Raw genomic sequence first — 16,905 nt, forward strand, 5'->3', positions numbered from 1 at the left:
GTAGGGTTAGTGTAATAAAAAAATCCTCAAAATCCCATAAGCAATATGATCCATCATGAATAATGAACACATTTAAATCATCAAGTATCAAATGTAAATATGAAATATCCAAGATGTATCATCATAAGGAATAAACATGAACCTTGTCCTAAATATTATCACATCCTCCCATAAGGATGAATCGGGGAGAGGCACTACATTATTGTTGATAACATGATTAAAAAAACTTTATTAAATACAATGTTTTTTGTTAAAAAATTGGCATTAAAAACTTTATTAAAATAAAGAAAAAAAATAATAATAAATTTTCTTGAAAATATAAAACTTTATTATAAAATTAATAAAGAAAAAAATATTTAACTTTTATTAAAAACTTGATTAACAAATTTCTTTTTTATTTGTAAAGTTGATATATATATTATATTAATTGTTCAAAAATTAATTTCAGGAGTCTATAAACTAGTTTGCATAAGCACCATAAAAACTACCATACCAACCCAACTACCATTAGAAAACTAAAAACAATATAAAAAAATGACTCAACCAAGGTTCGACTCTACCTAATTTGAATATAGTCTGACTGATATCAAATAAGAATTACATTTTACTAAGAAATAAAAACCATACAAACAATAAAACCTAATCAACTTGGCATCATTCCTTATCTGTTTGCGACACCTAATAATCCTCTTTTGCAAACTTTATCTTCTTTCTCTTTGATTTTGGGCCATCTGCAACCTTGAGTCATTTTTCTTTCTCCCTTTCTTGGATATACTCCTTAATAAAATTGAAACCAATAGCTACCACTTCATGCTGGTCTTCTATGTTCTCTATAGAACACCAATCCATGAAGGGCCTAGGTGGAGGAGTGAATTCGACGATCTGCACCCATTCGTTGCCTCTAGCCATGAAATCTTCTCTCGACCTTGCCATACTGATGAATGCACCCAGACCCAAGCTCCATTCTATTTTTACACAGGACTCCATGATCCACCAGGCTTCTTCCTTCATGCCCAACTCCAAACACCAGGGAAGTGCCATGGATGATATGTCTATATTTGAGTGATACTTATGCCCTGTCTTCATAAATCCATCCTCTAAAAGTATTCTGATCATCTACTAAAACATAGGATCATCAAATTTGAAAATATTCTTCACTCTCAATCCAGTATTCTCCCCCATAAACAAAATTTGTCTTTTCCTTGATCTAAGGTTGAAAGTGGCCTTCATTCTTCCTACTGCCAAAGCTTCACAAACTACTATAATGAAAACAGAGTCCCTACCTCCACCACTAGTAAAATCACTCCAATTACTTAGTGCCCAAGATAGAGAGATCTGCAATGCCTGGATAGAATTTAAGGAGCACTTGCAACTATAATTAAAACTCCCTACATCTTATCAAAAAGCTTGCAGGCATCACCAAACATATCAAACACTCATCCATCAACACCCTTAAATCCACATCACTTTAATCCTCCTGATGTATGTTTGAAGACTCGATTTGCAAATTTCATCAGTCCAACAACAAAAAATCATCATTATCTTCATTAAGTGATGTTGCTCATTTTGATAAGGTGTCTGCCACCTTATTCATGTTCCTTCTAACATGGGTAATTTTGAAATTTTGAAAGTGGCTTAAATTTGCCTTGATAATCTTTACAATCTTGTTGATTTTCCAATTTGGTGTTTCTCCTTTTATAATACCACTGACTATGATTTGTGAATTTCCCTCCAAGTGCAAATTGGATATTGAAAGATTGCTTGCCAATTTGACTACCAATAATGTCGCACTAACTTTAGCTTCATTGTTTTTCCCATCCTTGAGTTTTTGAGCTCGAATAGCTAGCAAATTACCCCGCTCATCCCTAACCACACACCTTGCTTTAGATGGCCTTGGGTTTCCCCTAGGTGCACCATTGAAATTAATTTTGATCCACCTTGCTTCCGGCTTTAACCATTCAACCCCTTTTGCCTTCTATGAAGATGGATTAGTGTAATCTTTCCTTGTGTACAATGGGTGAAGGTTGGCATGCTCAACATTTAATGCAGATGCCAAATAATTACTATCTCCCTGTTGGCAAACATTTAACCCTGTTGGTTAAATCCAAAGCCTTAAGGTATTTTTTGTTGGCTAGTTTTAGATGATTAGTGAAAGATAGGGTTAAGTCTCTGGTTTTTGTGCTCTTTGCTACTATGTTAACTGCGACTATTTAGACCACGTGTGGGGATAGGGTGAGAATTGAACCTAGCACTCATGCTAAATTAAAAAAGGAATGCTATAGTGTGGCATATTTGCATTGAGGGAGGAGTTGCACTTTTTATTGAATGCATCAATAGGTATGATGAGAACCTATCTATTTAGTTTGCCAAGTCATGGGATAATAGGAAAGTCAGGGTGGGGGGTGTCTTGTTTGAAATCAATGAGGAGGTCATAGAAAAAGTGACGAGCTTCTCTACCAAAGGTAGAAAATAGAAAAAAATAGAGCAAGGTGGAGGATAATGAAAGTTTGTCCTAGTTCTTTCAAGAAAATTAAGAGCTTTTGAAACTTCATGGAGGATTTGCTAGAGCCAATCTGCTGGACCCATGGGATCAGGTTTGCCTCATGATCATGAAATTCTTCACTTTAGAGGGCAGGTTCAAAGTTTATTACTATTATCACCTACCCCTGCTTAACCATTTTCATAATCATGGTTTTCTTTTCTTTACATTTTTTTTGTTAAATTCTCTTAAAAAATGGGTTAATGATGCTGTTGAGATGGGTAAAACCCAAGGTTGGAAGCCTATCACTTTCCATCAAGGTCTTATCTTCTACTTTTACAATTTCCATCCACTCCTATGCCCTCCCAAGAAATTGGTGGTTATGAAAGCCCCTTTCTCTGGTTCTCTCCTTCTTGCTACTATCCTTGATTCCCTTGGCTCTAGCAAAAAGAAGTGCCTACACATCCTGATTGTCTCTAAAACCCCATCTCACCTTGGTTCCCTTGCTACCCCAACCCATGACATGGTTATTGAAGGCAAATGTGTCCTAAAGTAGTCTGATACCACCTCCGTTGCAGACAAAAAAAGGAAACTTAAGAAACCTTCCCTGTTGGCAAAAAACCTAAGATAGCCATCGAGGAGGTTGTCAGTGATGCAAAGGTGGAGGTGTGTAAAGATGATAGCAAAAGTGAGAGTGTCAATCGTAGACACTCTAATAGGCTGGATAGGATCACAATTGGCAAAGAGGAAGGAAAGAAACTGGTGGATTATGATGAGGAATTGGAGGAAGAGGACACTATTGATGATGGTGATGCTATTGAGGATGAGGATGATGATGTGGGCAACATGGGGAAGGATGAGAATTCGACTAAGTCCACTATTGATAGTTCAACGCATAATGATAATGGTAAAGATGAACAGGTGGACTTGACTCAGTAGGCCATGTCGGAAGAAGATGACACTCACCAAGGGGGAGTGCAAGCACATGTGCTACTTGGAAGACTACTATAGTGGTTTTGGAGGCCTTGAAGAAAAGTTTTGGAGATGGAGAAGAAGATAATTAGTATTTTTAGGTTTAGCTTGTGTGTGATGCATAACTTGACCACCTCCCTGTGCCTGATGCAAGAGAAAGTGCTGGGAAAGGATGTTGAAAAGAAAGGAAACTCTAAGGAGCTCTTTAAGTTCCTCACTAAAGATAGGAGCAATGTGCTCAAGTAGACACTAGATGGCTAGTTTTAGTTTTTTAGGTTTTATGTTATATTCTGCTAAGTTTTTTTATCGTCAAACTTATTTTGCTAAGACTTTTAATGTTTTTTTTTGACATGCTATAAGTGTGCTATTAGTTGTTAATGTTAGATGTAGATTGTTAATGAATTAGCACCCTTGTTATGCCACTTTTAATTAAAAAAACATATTAATCAAGAACTTTTAAATTATAGCACCCATAAAATTATTACAAACTAATAAAAATATATAAATAGAAGTGCTATTAAATGACTATTGACACATAGATAAATAGTCCATCAAACATAACACATTTATATTTTTCATACCATGTTTCACAAAACTATTTATATATCCAAATCAACTATCAATATTTAACCCAATTATTTATATATAAGACCGTCTAATAATATTTTTTAATATCTTTTTAAATATTAAAAAAATATAAAAGACCATCTAATAATATTTTAAAATATTTTTTCAAATATTTAAATATATAAGTCCATCGAATAATACTTTTAAATACTTTTCCTCTTTTTAAAAAATTAATTCATAAAGAGCAATATCATATTTATTCTGTAGCATGCGTATTTGCTTTATGATAACTAGTTTGGGATTTTACTCATCAGTAGCAAATCGGCAAATCGCAAGACCACCCTCTGAATTTCATCAATCCAATCAATGCAAAAGACTAGAATGAGAAAACTGCAGAACTTGGCGATCAAATTCCCATTCCATTCTTCTTCCTTGTTTTGCATTGTGAGGAGCTCTTCAAGATCATCACAATACAGGGGATTATTCAATGAACTGAAGCCTCCAATTCCAAGGAAGGAACCTGTTGCAGTTTCTGCCCACGGGATAACATGGCACGATCCTTACCAATGGATGTCCAATGCCCAAGACCCTGCAGTATCTCAACATCTTGAACAAGAAAATCATTACACTGAAGCTTTCATGAAAGACACAGCTCAATTACAACGACAGTTGGAGGCTGAGATGCTATCCAGAATGGCCCCTGAGTTTTCTACTCCCCCAGAGCGCTGGGGTCCATGGTAGGTTCAAACTTTTTATCTACATGTCATACATTGTTCTTTCCATTTCACGATCTCATACAGAAGTTTTTATTTATGCAATTCGTAGTGAAAAAGTTTTGATTATTTATTTCTGTTCGTGTAATTCCTATTTCAGAATTCTACCCAACAGCTTGACTTAGGTGTTTGAACAGAATGTAGAAACATTATTGTTGTATTACGAAAAATGTTTTGCTCCTCCAAAGTTTGATCTGATGTCCAACCTTCCATTAGATAGTGCCTCGATTCAACGTGCCATCGGGAAACCCTTCCTGGCTATGCAGAGGTGGGACTATTGGGCTTTTACCAGAGAGCTGGAGTATGTTTTTTTCCCTATATATGGTGTAATCTCCAGGTTACCCAAGGTGCTAGCTTATCTGGCCGAAGAATTTCTTCCAAGTTGAGCTTCAAACTCAGGTTTTGTAGCACGGGTTCGTGTTCAACGTAAGCTTCAGAAGCTCAAGACCATAGAAAAGTCCACTTCAAGATCTTACCCAAACGCTGAAGTATACAGCATTTGTCCGTCAAAACTTGAATGCACACACATGTATCTTCACATTTGTATGTGTATATATACACCCATATTATTCTTAGACATATAGTATAAATATATGTGCAGAGATATAATTGCTAATTGCTTGTATGAATGTATACGCACACATATGTGTGCTATGTGCAAATACATATTTATGTTCACAGTTGGCTAACTCGGAGAGTACTCACCATTTTTTTTATCTTGTTGAGTTCCTCGCAAGTTAATTCGTCAGTAAGACATGTTGAGTTTCTGGTGAGTACTCGTGGTTTTTTTACAAGTACTCACCCAAATTTCTGTGAGTTTGACAAAAAACTTGCCAAATTCATAAAAAAAATGTGAAACATAGAAAGATGAAGAAAAAATGTGAAAAAAAGTTCAAAAGTTTGCCTTATAAATGCATAAATGCCCCTTGATCTTCCTCACACAATTTCACGATAATGTGCCAAATACCTAATTTCTTTTGTTTGCTGTTATATCTGATAAATCAAATACAGGAAATAATAATATACATGACAACGCATACCAGACACAACAATTAAATATTTCTTTATTTGTACATGAAATTATTACATAGGAGAAGACCAGAGATGGTCGTCCAAGGATTACAATTGACCTGACTATTCCCTACTACCTTCCTTAGCGGTACACAACATATTTGAAGGACTCGATGGTTGCCAAGAGGAACACAACTGTCAACCAATTGACATATTAACTACGCGAGAGTGAAAACCCACTCAATATGAACAATTAATACATTGGTAGATAACAAATATTATCAATTATAACAATAAGCATTTTATGCTGACTACATCATCCCGCCCAAAAGAAAAAGTCGTCTTCCAGACGACAAGTAAACATCAAGTAATATTTGGAAAGAGTAATGATAGACACTGACTTGGATTGGACGACCCCAACTTATAGTGTACTTGCCAAATCAAATGGGGGTTTGGGGGCAACACCCCCAACGAGGGTTTGGGGACAACACCCCTAGCGGGGTCAAGGGCAACGCCCATTGCGGGGTCGAGGGGCAGCACCATGATTTTTGTGATTTTTTAAGATGTCAAAAACAATGTTGACGAATCCATAAAATAGAGATTTTGCTTCGACAACATGCTTTTGACCACGTACGACTCCCCTCACCTCAAGTACGACCTCATACGCATCACGTATGGTCTAATACAAATTACATACAGTCTGAAACATAACATGTACGGTCTGCTCGTCGCCATGTACGGCCTGCACACCTATGTGCCTATATAGTTCAATGACCGACCCGTACAAACTAGGCTTGTCCTTACGTATAGCCAAATCTGGATGCACTCTTCGCACGGTTTGATGCTCCTCACATATGGTTCCATATGGCTTGATCCCTTTGATGTACAGATCGCCTTCCACCCGTGCCTGTGTCCGTGTCCGTATGGCTCTGTTTTTCATGTACGGGTTGATGGTATTCACGTATGACTCTTTTATTGCAACCCCATGTGGCATACCGATTCTTCCTTTGTGCGGTATGACTTCAGCTACGTACGGCCTAACCTCTACATATGGCTTGACTTTTGTGGACGACTTCTTCACTAAGGTGTACAGTCTTCCTTTCTTTTGTTCGTGCAACATACCTCCTAGCATGTGTGGGCCGTATGACACCTTCTCCCAGTGTGGTACCTAACTCTTCTCCACATATGGCACCCTTGCTTCCTTGTACGACATGACCTTCTCCTTGTGTGGTACCTGTTTCTCCTCCACGTACGACACTCGTGCTTCCTTGTACAACATGTTCAACTTGATGCATGTGGCATATGGCTTCACCTCGTACAAATTTTCTTTCACCTCGTACAAATCTATCTCATCCGGACACCATACGTGCCTCTTCAATTGTCGTACGGACCCCTCATACGGATTTGTTTCTTCTAGCCACCATACGGGCTTTTTTAGATGTCATGAAAACTCCTCGTATAGTTGAACTCGCATGGACTTCTCTTCCCTTACGACGTACAGATGGAGACTTCTTCATCTATCTACAATTTCGTATTGATGAAGCACTTTCTAATTGCCTATGATTCCGTCTGGTGGTTGTGCCTGTACGGTAAATGACCTGCACCTTGCACAACCCCTTCTTGCCTTCTGTACGGTGTACAAAAATAGCCTCGTGGCCAATCTTCGTGCTCTCCGTACGGTTTATGAACTTCTTGTGTTGCCTTTGCCTATACAGTTCCTTCTGTTTAATTTTTTCTGTCAATTCTATGGTTTTTAATAGTACACTTCGTACAATCTAACTCCGTATGGGTATGATTTCCTTTCATGTAGGCTCCCTTGTTCGTACAGCCTATGTTCTTCCTTCGTGGGCTTTTCCCTTCCACTTTCCATCTTTGTACTACTAGATGTATCATTCATAACTTTACATACTTTCATCTGTTGCTCTTCATCGAGAGTTGTAGCTTAAAGAAAATTACATGTTGGTGAAAATACCTCTTAGTCCTCCATTTGCTAGTGGAATAGTCCATTCAAGGAACTCGTCTCATCTTCATAACAATCTTCCAGTTCGAGCACCCCTTCATTGTTGGGTTTCGTGCCTTTCCTCCCTTCGTCCATACCTAACTCTCCACCCTCAGATTCTGAGTCGAAGGATGCCAGTTCTTCACTCTCCATTGGTTCCTCAGATTGATGACATGCTTCCTCCCATCATTCTCGATCGGGAGTGTGTTCCGCTTCCAATTATGATTTGCCTTGGCAGTAATCAACCATCCCCTCCTGAGGAGTGCGTCATATGCCTTCTTCTGCAATGGGATGACTACAAAGTCCAAGAAAAATTGTTGTGTCCCAATCGTTACTTTTTGTGCCATCAATGTTCCCAATGTCTCAATGCTGTGCTGGTCAACACCTACCAAGTGGAAGGTCGGCGGCGAGAGTGTCGACTTCCCCAGACATTTCCAAGTGTCTTCTGGCAGTACGTTTACTCCTGAGCCTCCATCGATGATGGTGTTTGTCAACTTCTTCCCCATTATTTCCATCTCAACGACTACTGGCTTCCTTCCGATGCTCACCGTCAACAACTTTGGATCATTGGCCTCATTCCCTTCATGTGGTGGTTTCCTTGTTGGTTCCTCTTGTGGTTTGCATTGTTTTTGGCTAACGGTGTTGTCAAGAAGATGGTCTACCACCTTGATGCATATGGTTGTTTGTAGCACCTGTTGAACTATGTTCTTCTTTGATTCCTGCAGTGACTGTAATGTTAAGAGTGTTAAACAAGAGGGATGCAAGGGGAAAACACGCCATAGCAGCCCTGACTTTTATGACAGCAGTCTTACTACTGAGCATAATCAAGATTTAGATGTTTTGGTGCATGAGGATGATGGTTGTGAGGGGTTATCTCATGCAAACACTCATTGTTTGGGTGTTACTGATGCTTTTGATATTGAAGATACATGTCATAATGAGTCCGACCTTAGAAGATGGGAACAAAACAGAAAATGTGCCTAATGGTGATGGTTCCGAGGAGAGTTAGACGGATGTGTGTCAGTCTATCTTGATAGGGGAGGTGTATGTTGAACTTGGCAAATCAGCAGCCTCTAGCATGTCATTTGAGCCACCCCACGAGGTTCATAATAACAGTGATATGACTTCTCTTCCTCAAGATTTGGTCAAGAAGAGAATAATGATTTGCATTCTAGACTTGAGGGTACACATGGTGCAATCATGGGTTATGATAATGTGAATAATACAATCCATCATAAATCAGATTTTGTGCATTTGGGACAGCTGATATAGAGCAATCTCAGAAGATGAATGAAGGATGGTTGGCAAGAGCTAGGCAAGCCAAGTTGATAGCTCATCAGGCCAAGCTTCAACTTCAGCACATTCATGATACTCATCATCATATTGGTAAGGAGGAACAAGAGCTATTTAATTCTGATTTTTCAGCTGATATTGGTTATTTTTTACATGGTGGTGATGGAATTGATAATGAGGCTCATAGTGGACCAGCCACTAATGAGTTATCCTTGATTGGCATGGAAGGTGTTCCCAATGCACCTTTGATTTTGTCACCTCTTTCATATGATAAGGCAGCGTTGTACTTATTGATTGGTGACTCAGTTTTCTTAGATTTGACAGTCGGCTATGAAGATCAGCATGTAAGGAACTTCATTTGTTACATGGCTCAACAAAACATTTACTTAGCAACCTTTAACGAAGGCACATTAATTTGTGGAAATATAGGTAAAGTTACAGCAGCTGTTTGGAGGTCTTGGAAAAGTATTCAACACACTTTCCTTGTTGGAAATTGGCTCATTGATGGATTCATATCAGAATTGATGGTTGGTGGTACTTGTGGCTTCACTTGGAGTGAAGTACTTAGCTGGTTAGATGATGTCCAGGTTCATAGCAGCAGTATAATGAGTATTGACATGATGGATGGATATGACAGTGCAAAGATTTGGGATCCTGGTATTGACATGTGTGGTGCATTTCTTTAGTGGATCCATGATGAGTTGTTTCACTTTGGGTATACATATGTTTATATCAGAGTAGCGCAGCGGTTGGGTGAAGCAACGTTTATTAGATTGATATGGGTTCCAGGAATTGGTTTTCAGCGTGCAGGTGCAGATTGCTTGAGCGCAAGCAATCTTCGGGAAGGGAAGATTGTAATGTTCCCTTTTCTAGGCGACATGTGAGATGAGCAGGGGTTGACCTACCATTCGAGTTCCCATAGGTCAACCATATGGTTAGGGGACTCATGCTGAGGGTCATGGAGCTTTGCAGGGGCTCTATGAGCCGTTTTGGACCTTCAGACAACAACTCCTACTTTTTTAGGGAGGTCTCCTATTTTTTAGGGAGAACTAGCAGTTGACTGGATGACCACCCGGGGGACCCGGGAGCAGAGCAGGATCCTTTTGAGCAGTTATAGGTGTTTGGAGAGGTTCCTATTTTTTAGGGCGAGTCCCTACTTTTTAGGAGGAAATGTCAGTTGGCTTGCAGGACTCAGACAACATCAGTGATCACAGTGCTTCAGACAAAATTCAAATTTGAGTCGCGAATTTCATTTTATGAATAAATTAGAAAATATTAAAATATTTCCTAAGTTGGATTAAATAAATAATAATAGTGAAATAATACAATCACTTTATATTAATAAAGTGGCCCCTTGGCACATTTTCCTAGAAGTTATAACTTAAATATATGACCACTTTTAATGAGGAATTAGACCCTCAATGGGTCAAATCACTTAGGGGAAGTATTTTTTTAATAAAAATAAACATTTTAACATGTTTAATGATGCCAAAAGTCCAACCCTAACCCCAAATTCGAATTAGGGTTTGAGGAATGTTAAAAGAGCATTTGGGAGCTCATTTTTGCATTATGTGATTGAAGATTTTTGAGAAGAAAACTATTTTGTAGGTCTGCAACGTATTTTGCAGACATAGACCTCCATTTCTGAGAGAAAAGACGAAAACCCTTTCATATTTTGTCAATTTGGAGTGCTGGGAATGCTTATATCTGATCAACAAGGGTATTATTGAGAGGAATTTTGACACTTACAGCAGCAACTAATCATGAGAATCAGATCTGAGCAGTTAGAGGGCAAATTTTGGTGAATTATTGCAGTTTGTGGCCAGCCATACCTCTCCTAGCCTAGCCATACACCTGTAGCTTGCCTGGTAATTCATAAAAAATAAATTGAAGGGTTTTACTTGGAATTTTCTGTACAAATGTCATTGTCAGCAGTAGGAATAAAGATTGGAATCATTCTTTCAGGCTTATGAAGTCATTGGAGAGAGATAGGAGCAAATCAATGTGGAAAATTGTCCATTTTCAGTGAAGTCTCTTGGGGGTTTGAAGGAAACAGCAACAATTTGGTCTATTTATGTTAGATTTGTTTTTGGTAATTATTTTCTAGAGGAAATAAACTCATTGGAGCAGTTAGGACTCATTGGTAGCTCTTGTAGCAGCGCCTGGACTCATTTATGCTAATAAAGTAGCCCTCCAGGCAAGGCGTTGGACCTATGGTAGGCCAATTTTGGCATGTCTTTCGTGAATTCCATTGTTTATTGGCTTTTGATAATTGCTGTTACAAAAATCACTCAATCTGAAATTTTATTTCAGTCATTAGTTTATGTTTATTGTTGTCTTTTAATTGCATTATTTAAATTCCAAGGCATACATTGCAAAAGCACAAAAACACAAAAAACCACAAAACAAGCAAACAAAACCAATTTCCTTTTCCGCTGGCCAAAGAATTTTAAAAATCAGAAAACTAAGTCAGATTGCTACATTTTGGTGTCGGCATCTTTCAGTGACGTACTTGCAGTTCCATTGGAGGTTACTCGTTCCTTTGCTAACACTTGTTCTACTTCAGTTCTAGCTTCTCAAAGTCGTTCCTTCTCCGTACAAGAGTCTAAATACACTGTCTTCTTCGTTTGTGCTCTCGTGATTGCCAAAATTGCCTCATCTTGTTCCACCACATCCTGCATATAAATACCCTTTTGCTTTGGGGAGTCGGTGTCTTAATGATTCCCCGGTCCACACCATTTGCACAATAATTGTATGTTGTCTTTCTTATTCTGATAGTCTCTTATAAAGTGTCCCCATTCACTACATTGTCGGCATTGTATGATAGGATGTCCTCTGGAGTCGTACTGTATTTGATTTTGCTCTCGTTGATTTCCATAACTGCATGGCAATACATTTTGTGGTTTTGATGGGCTAGACCCTCCTTGTGTGAAGAATACTTGCATGCTTTTAGTCTTCAAATTATATGCACACTCCTTTATTGCATGACCCAACACTTGGCAAATCTCACAAAACATATTTCTAGGACAATTACCTTTTGTGTGCCCCTCAATTTTGCACTCAGTACACCATAGTTCACTACATTCTTTATTGGTTCTTTTTGTCGGCCTTCAATTCTCTCATCATTCTCGACATATCCCGTTGAAGGGCCTGTACAGTTTTGGATTCCTCATCACTACTACCTTCGGTGCTCTCTTCATCATCAGTCTTCCTCTTCCCTCGGGAGGATGTTTTGTTTTCACTTTCGATGTCCATCGCCTGATTGTAAGCATTGGCGTACAAGAATGGAGGCACTACTTTCATCTTCTTGCATAGCGAGGGGATCAATTCCTCAGTGAAGCACCTCTTCTTCAACTTATCAGCTTGTTGGTTCTCCATCTTCTTCACCAGTTCCTTGAGCCTATGATTGTATGCTCGTACATTCTTGTTCTTGCCTTGTTGGGTGTTGTAAATCTCTGCAACAATTTCATTGTCATCATGAAGCAGTTTGAATTCGTCTTGAAATGCTTTTCTCAAATCATTCCATCCCGTCTTGTGCTTAGAATCAAGGTCTTTATACTAGTCGATGGCGATTCCCCGCGGGGTAGTGTTGACGTGTATTTTGTACACTATCAAACACAGAATAAAATACCTAAAGGTACCTTATCCTCTCTTGAGTAAAGTTTCCGAATGTTGAAGATATCGCGAAAAGGATCAATCGGAGAAACTTCAAGGTTCTTTGCTGTAGGATCTCTACGTGTGGATAAGCTCTCTGTGGTATGATGTGATTTGCTGGAATCACAAGGGGACTTACACTTGATGAGTGAACTTCTGATTTGCTTTGAGTATTGCTGGAACACAGGATTTTACTGACTTAGATTTGAAAAAAAAGAAAAAGGGACGAGGGCGAGGAAAGGATCTAATCCTAACACTAAGAATGTAAGAGCAATGAATGATCTTTGATGAAATTCTAACTAAGTCTTGTTTTGACATCACAGGACCATCTCCACAAGGTTAGTGCGATCTTCGAAGGAAAGCTTTATGATGTTCAAATCATCGCTGCAGGCATAGACACCATCAGGTTGATGCATATCAATGAAGAAGCGATAATTGAAGTTAGGCTTAAGCTGAACAATTCCAGTTGACTACGCAAGGCAAGTCTGCAATCAACAAACCGCTAGTAGTATGGATATACGAATTTCACCATCCATCAAGCACATTTCTTCCATTCATCTAATCATCTACCATCTAGGATTGAAGATTCAACAAGAAACCATGCATATTGCAAGAAACGACACACTTCACCATTACTCCAATGAAAATGGAGTTTGTTTACAATCAATGGCAACAATTTCTTGCCTTGTCCTCCTATTCTACTCTAATTGCTAGACTAATTCGCTATTCTAACTACTGACTCTCTATCTTCTATTCTATTCTCCTTTCAACTCTCTAACTGCCTTTACAAAATGAAGAGTCGGGGCTTATATAGTGCCCTTAATACAATTCGATGGCTGAGATCAATTTGAGATCAATGGCCAAGATTCAACAATGAAAACCCTAATTAGGGTTTGTTACAACCATTACATAACATTTAATGCTCGACCAATGAAATAATTGTATTTTAAGGACACATGTCCTCTCTGGAAAATTCGACCAATGAATAGCCGGGGTAGGTACATCGAAGTTTGTGCCACCTTCCATGAGTTAGGTACATTGAATCTGGACGTGCTGAGGTGGACCACACTGACTGGAGAAGTGATGACTAGGATGCCACCTTGTCTGACACTTGTAACTTGGTAGATATTCAACTCGATGTTGTTGAGAAGCTAGCTTTAATTAATTCATCTGGAACTATTTGCTTCTTCAACGAACCCTTTGCTCTGACTTCTTGTGTCCTTGATTTGCAGGATGATGATATACCTCGCCTTGGAATACTGGACTGGAAGAGGTCGCCCTTATCCTTGCTTGATCGCCCTGGAGGAGACCGTCCTTGATCTGGCTTGATTTTCCTTGAGGAGAGCCTTCCGACTTGTAGATCTTTCGAGCTTGGGAGTCGCCATCTTGATACCTCCTCTTGAGAATTAACTCTAAGAAATGATGCAAAAATAGGAGAATTCGCTAGGCAAAAATGTAGATCAAAACTCTCCCTTTGGATGAATCACGCCTCCTCTAGCCTCAAAAGAATTTCACCTTCCACGAGCTTCTTCAAAATCTGGAAATTCGCCTTCAAATGTCTTCAAAAAATCTGGAAATTATCCTCCAATCTAGCAAGAAATTCGCCTCTGCAAAATGAATTTCGCCTTTCTAGTAGCTCTCCAAATTCGCACTTGAAAGGATGATTGAATGATTTAAATTGTGAAAAAACACCTCCAATATATAGAGCGCTCACCTTCCACTTACCCATGAGGCCGACCTAGCAAATAAAAGGTGAAATAATAAATAAAAACTCAAAAGGAGTAGGCCGACTTGTCAAATAAAGGCAAAATAATGCCTTGTGCGCTCCACCTTTAATTTTAACTTAGTTAAAAATTAATTTTAAATGCCTTCACAATAAAGGTTTGATTTTTAAAGGCCTAAAATCAATTTATTAATGCCAATTTAATTTTAATTCTTTCAAATATTCCAAAGTTAGCAATTTGGCATCTAATGCGATTTGGAGGATATTAACGCCCAAATATGGTAAAAAATAATGAATGCCATTAACTTCGCTCTGGTCCCTTGGAGAGGGACAGGAGCACTTTTCTCAATCTAGGCCTTGCATTCCTCATTTTCACGTTCAAAACTTCATCTAGGCATTTTAAAATGACATTTTTGATTGGAGTCTTGAGTTTAATTCACTTGATCTTTTAGAAGGGATGTGCCTTATGACATTTTTGCCCTGGACCCTGGGTGAGGGACAGGAGCACTTTTTCACTTTTGTCCTCAATCCTTCATCTTTCATTTGTCGATTCTCGTTGTGGAGTAGGTGATGATCTCTTTTACTTGTTCCATGCATACCTAACTTGTTTTTGCAAGGCAAAATTGATTTTCCAAAGGTTTTCGCCCTGGTCCTCCAGTGAAGGACAGGAGCACTTTTTGCATTTTAGGCTAGGATTATCAAGTTTTGAAGGCAAATCTTTGTTCACCATGCTTTAGAAGATCCTTCCCATCTCGCACAACCTTGCCTTAGCATAATCTCGGAGGGAAATTGTTGATTTCATAAAAATCGCCCTGGTCCTTCAGTGAGGGACAGGAGCACTTTTTGCCTTCTAGGCCAAATTGTCTCACTTTTCATCTCGAAATTCCTTTTCTAGGGAAGATTTCATCTTACTTCACGCTATGAATAAGAGTTAATGTCCAAGAAAGGTCTAAAAATGTGTATCTAAAGAAAATTGCTCTGGTCCTTCAGAGAGGGACAGGAGCGCTTTTACCTTTCTAGACAAAAACTTCATCATTTCATCGTCTTTGATCAAGTCTGGATGCTCTATCACGTTCATTTCGTCCTCCGCCATGCCTTTGATGTCTCAATTTAGCCAAACAAGGTCAGGAATGACTCCAATAAGCTTTTTCGCTCTGGACCCTTGGTGAGGGACAGGAGCGCTTCGCCTTGGTCCCTTGGAGAGGGACAGAAGCGAAATGCGCTCTGGATCCTTAGTGAAGGACAGGAGCGAAATTTGACTTTTTGAACTCTCTATCAGGATAATTTTTATGGAATATAACATTTTCCTTCTATCTTTCTTCTTTCTTATATTTTAAGTTATATTCCATATATACTTTCAGGATGTTTGAGAGTGGTTTCAGACCTCCAGGAGTTATATTGCAAAATCTAGTTTTTTGAGGTTTTTCAGTTTCCAGACTGAGTCAAATTTAGGATCAGGATATTCCAGACTTAGCCAAATTTCAGGATCAGGACTTTCAGACTTAGCCAAAATTCAGGATCAAGACATCACTCAAGCCGGACTTGCTATCCATGTGATCCCCTTGGCGACACTCAAAATGCAAAGGCTAACGGACAAAACCCTAAAAGACCTAAAAGACAAACCCTAGAAAGCAAAAAAGAAGGGGTTCCCATTTGCAATGGGGCGATGTGTGAAAACGTCACAACAGGTAGCTGGAAAGCCTTCAATCAATAATCTTGGTCATCCTGACCATTCGCCTCCCATATTGTTATGCAGGGTTTGCAATGGCTTACGAGATCCTCCAATCCATCCCCTGTAAATTTAGGGAGTTTCTACTTCTCTTGGGTGTTCATTTTTTTCACTTGGAAGGTACCGTGTGTATTTGACCAGATTGGACTGTCTCGCCTCTTGCCCGCGTTATTGTGCCTCTCTTGTAATCTCGGTCTACGCATCCACCTTTTGAGTCTTCTACACCTTGGTCACCTTCGACGAGGGGCAACTTCTTGATATGGTGCAAATTGGGTTCTCACCTGCGTACTCCCTTGTGTGTTGGACCTGGGTGGACTGTTTCGACCGCTATGTTCCAATGCTTTCCCTGCACTCTTGGCCACGTAGGTGTCCTCTACACATCCACCTCCAGCGTCCCCAACATTTCGGGTACTTCCAGGTGGGCCGGACCTAGGTGGATTGTTTTGACCGCTACGTTCTGGTGCTTTCCTTGCACTCTTGGCCACATGCGCATCTTCTACACGTCCTCTAGCATCCCAACACTCTGGGTATTTCCATGCTTTGACTCGTCCCTATGCTCCCTTCAACCGGGGGTCGGCGGATCACCTAATCGCTTGGTGTTGACCACCTTGTGGCCTCTTCTCACCTTTATTGGGGTCTAAGGGCTTGAAGCACGAAAGGCTGGCCTGATTTCTTTTAAGGCAATGGTGCCAAATATTTACTGCT

The 16,905-nt window shown here is 39.3% G+C and overlaps 1 protein-coding gene across 4 annotated transcripts in view; it reads left to right on the forward strand.

Moving 5' to 3' along the window:
* Positions 1 to 4,298: 4,298 nt before the first annotated feature.
* The window catches only part of LOC131076988 (uncharacterized), a 192,660-nt gene continuing 180,053 nt past the window's right edge, over positions 4,299 to 16,905 (forward strand). For 3 of the 4 annotated variants that reach the window (XM_058014346.2, XM_058014347.2, XM_058014348.2), the window contains exon 1: positions 4,299 to 4,755. In XM_058014346.2, the coding sequence (XP_057870329.2) occupies positions 4,385 to 4,755 (371 nt within the window). In that variant the 5' untranslated portion in view covers positions 4,299 to 4,384. The remainder of the gene's footprint in view (positions 4,756 to 16,905) is intronic. The other variant, XM_058014349.2, reaches the window with a different exon arrangement.

Source organism: Cryptomeria japonica, chromosome 6 (genome assembly GCF_030272615.1).
Source record: "Cryptomeria japonica chromosome 6, Sugi_1.0, whole genome shotgun sequence".
In the NCBI taxonomy this organism is placed as follows: domain Eukaryota; kingdom Viridiplantae; phylum Streptophyta; class Pinopsida; order Cupressales; family Cupressaceae; genus Cryptomeria; species Cryptomeria japonica.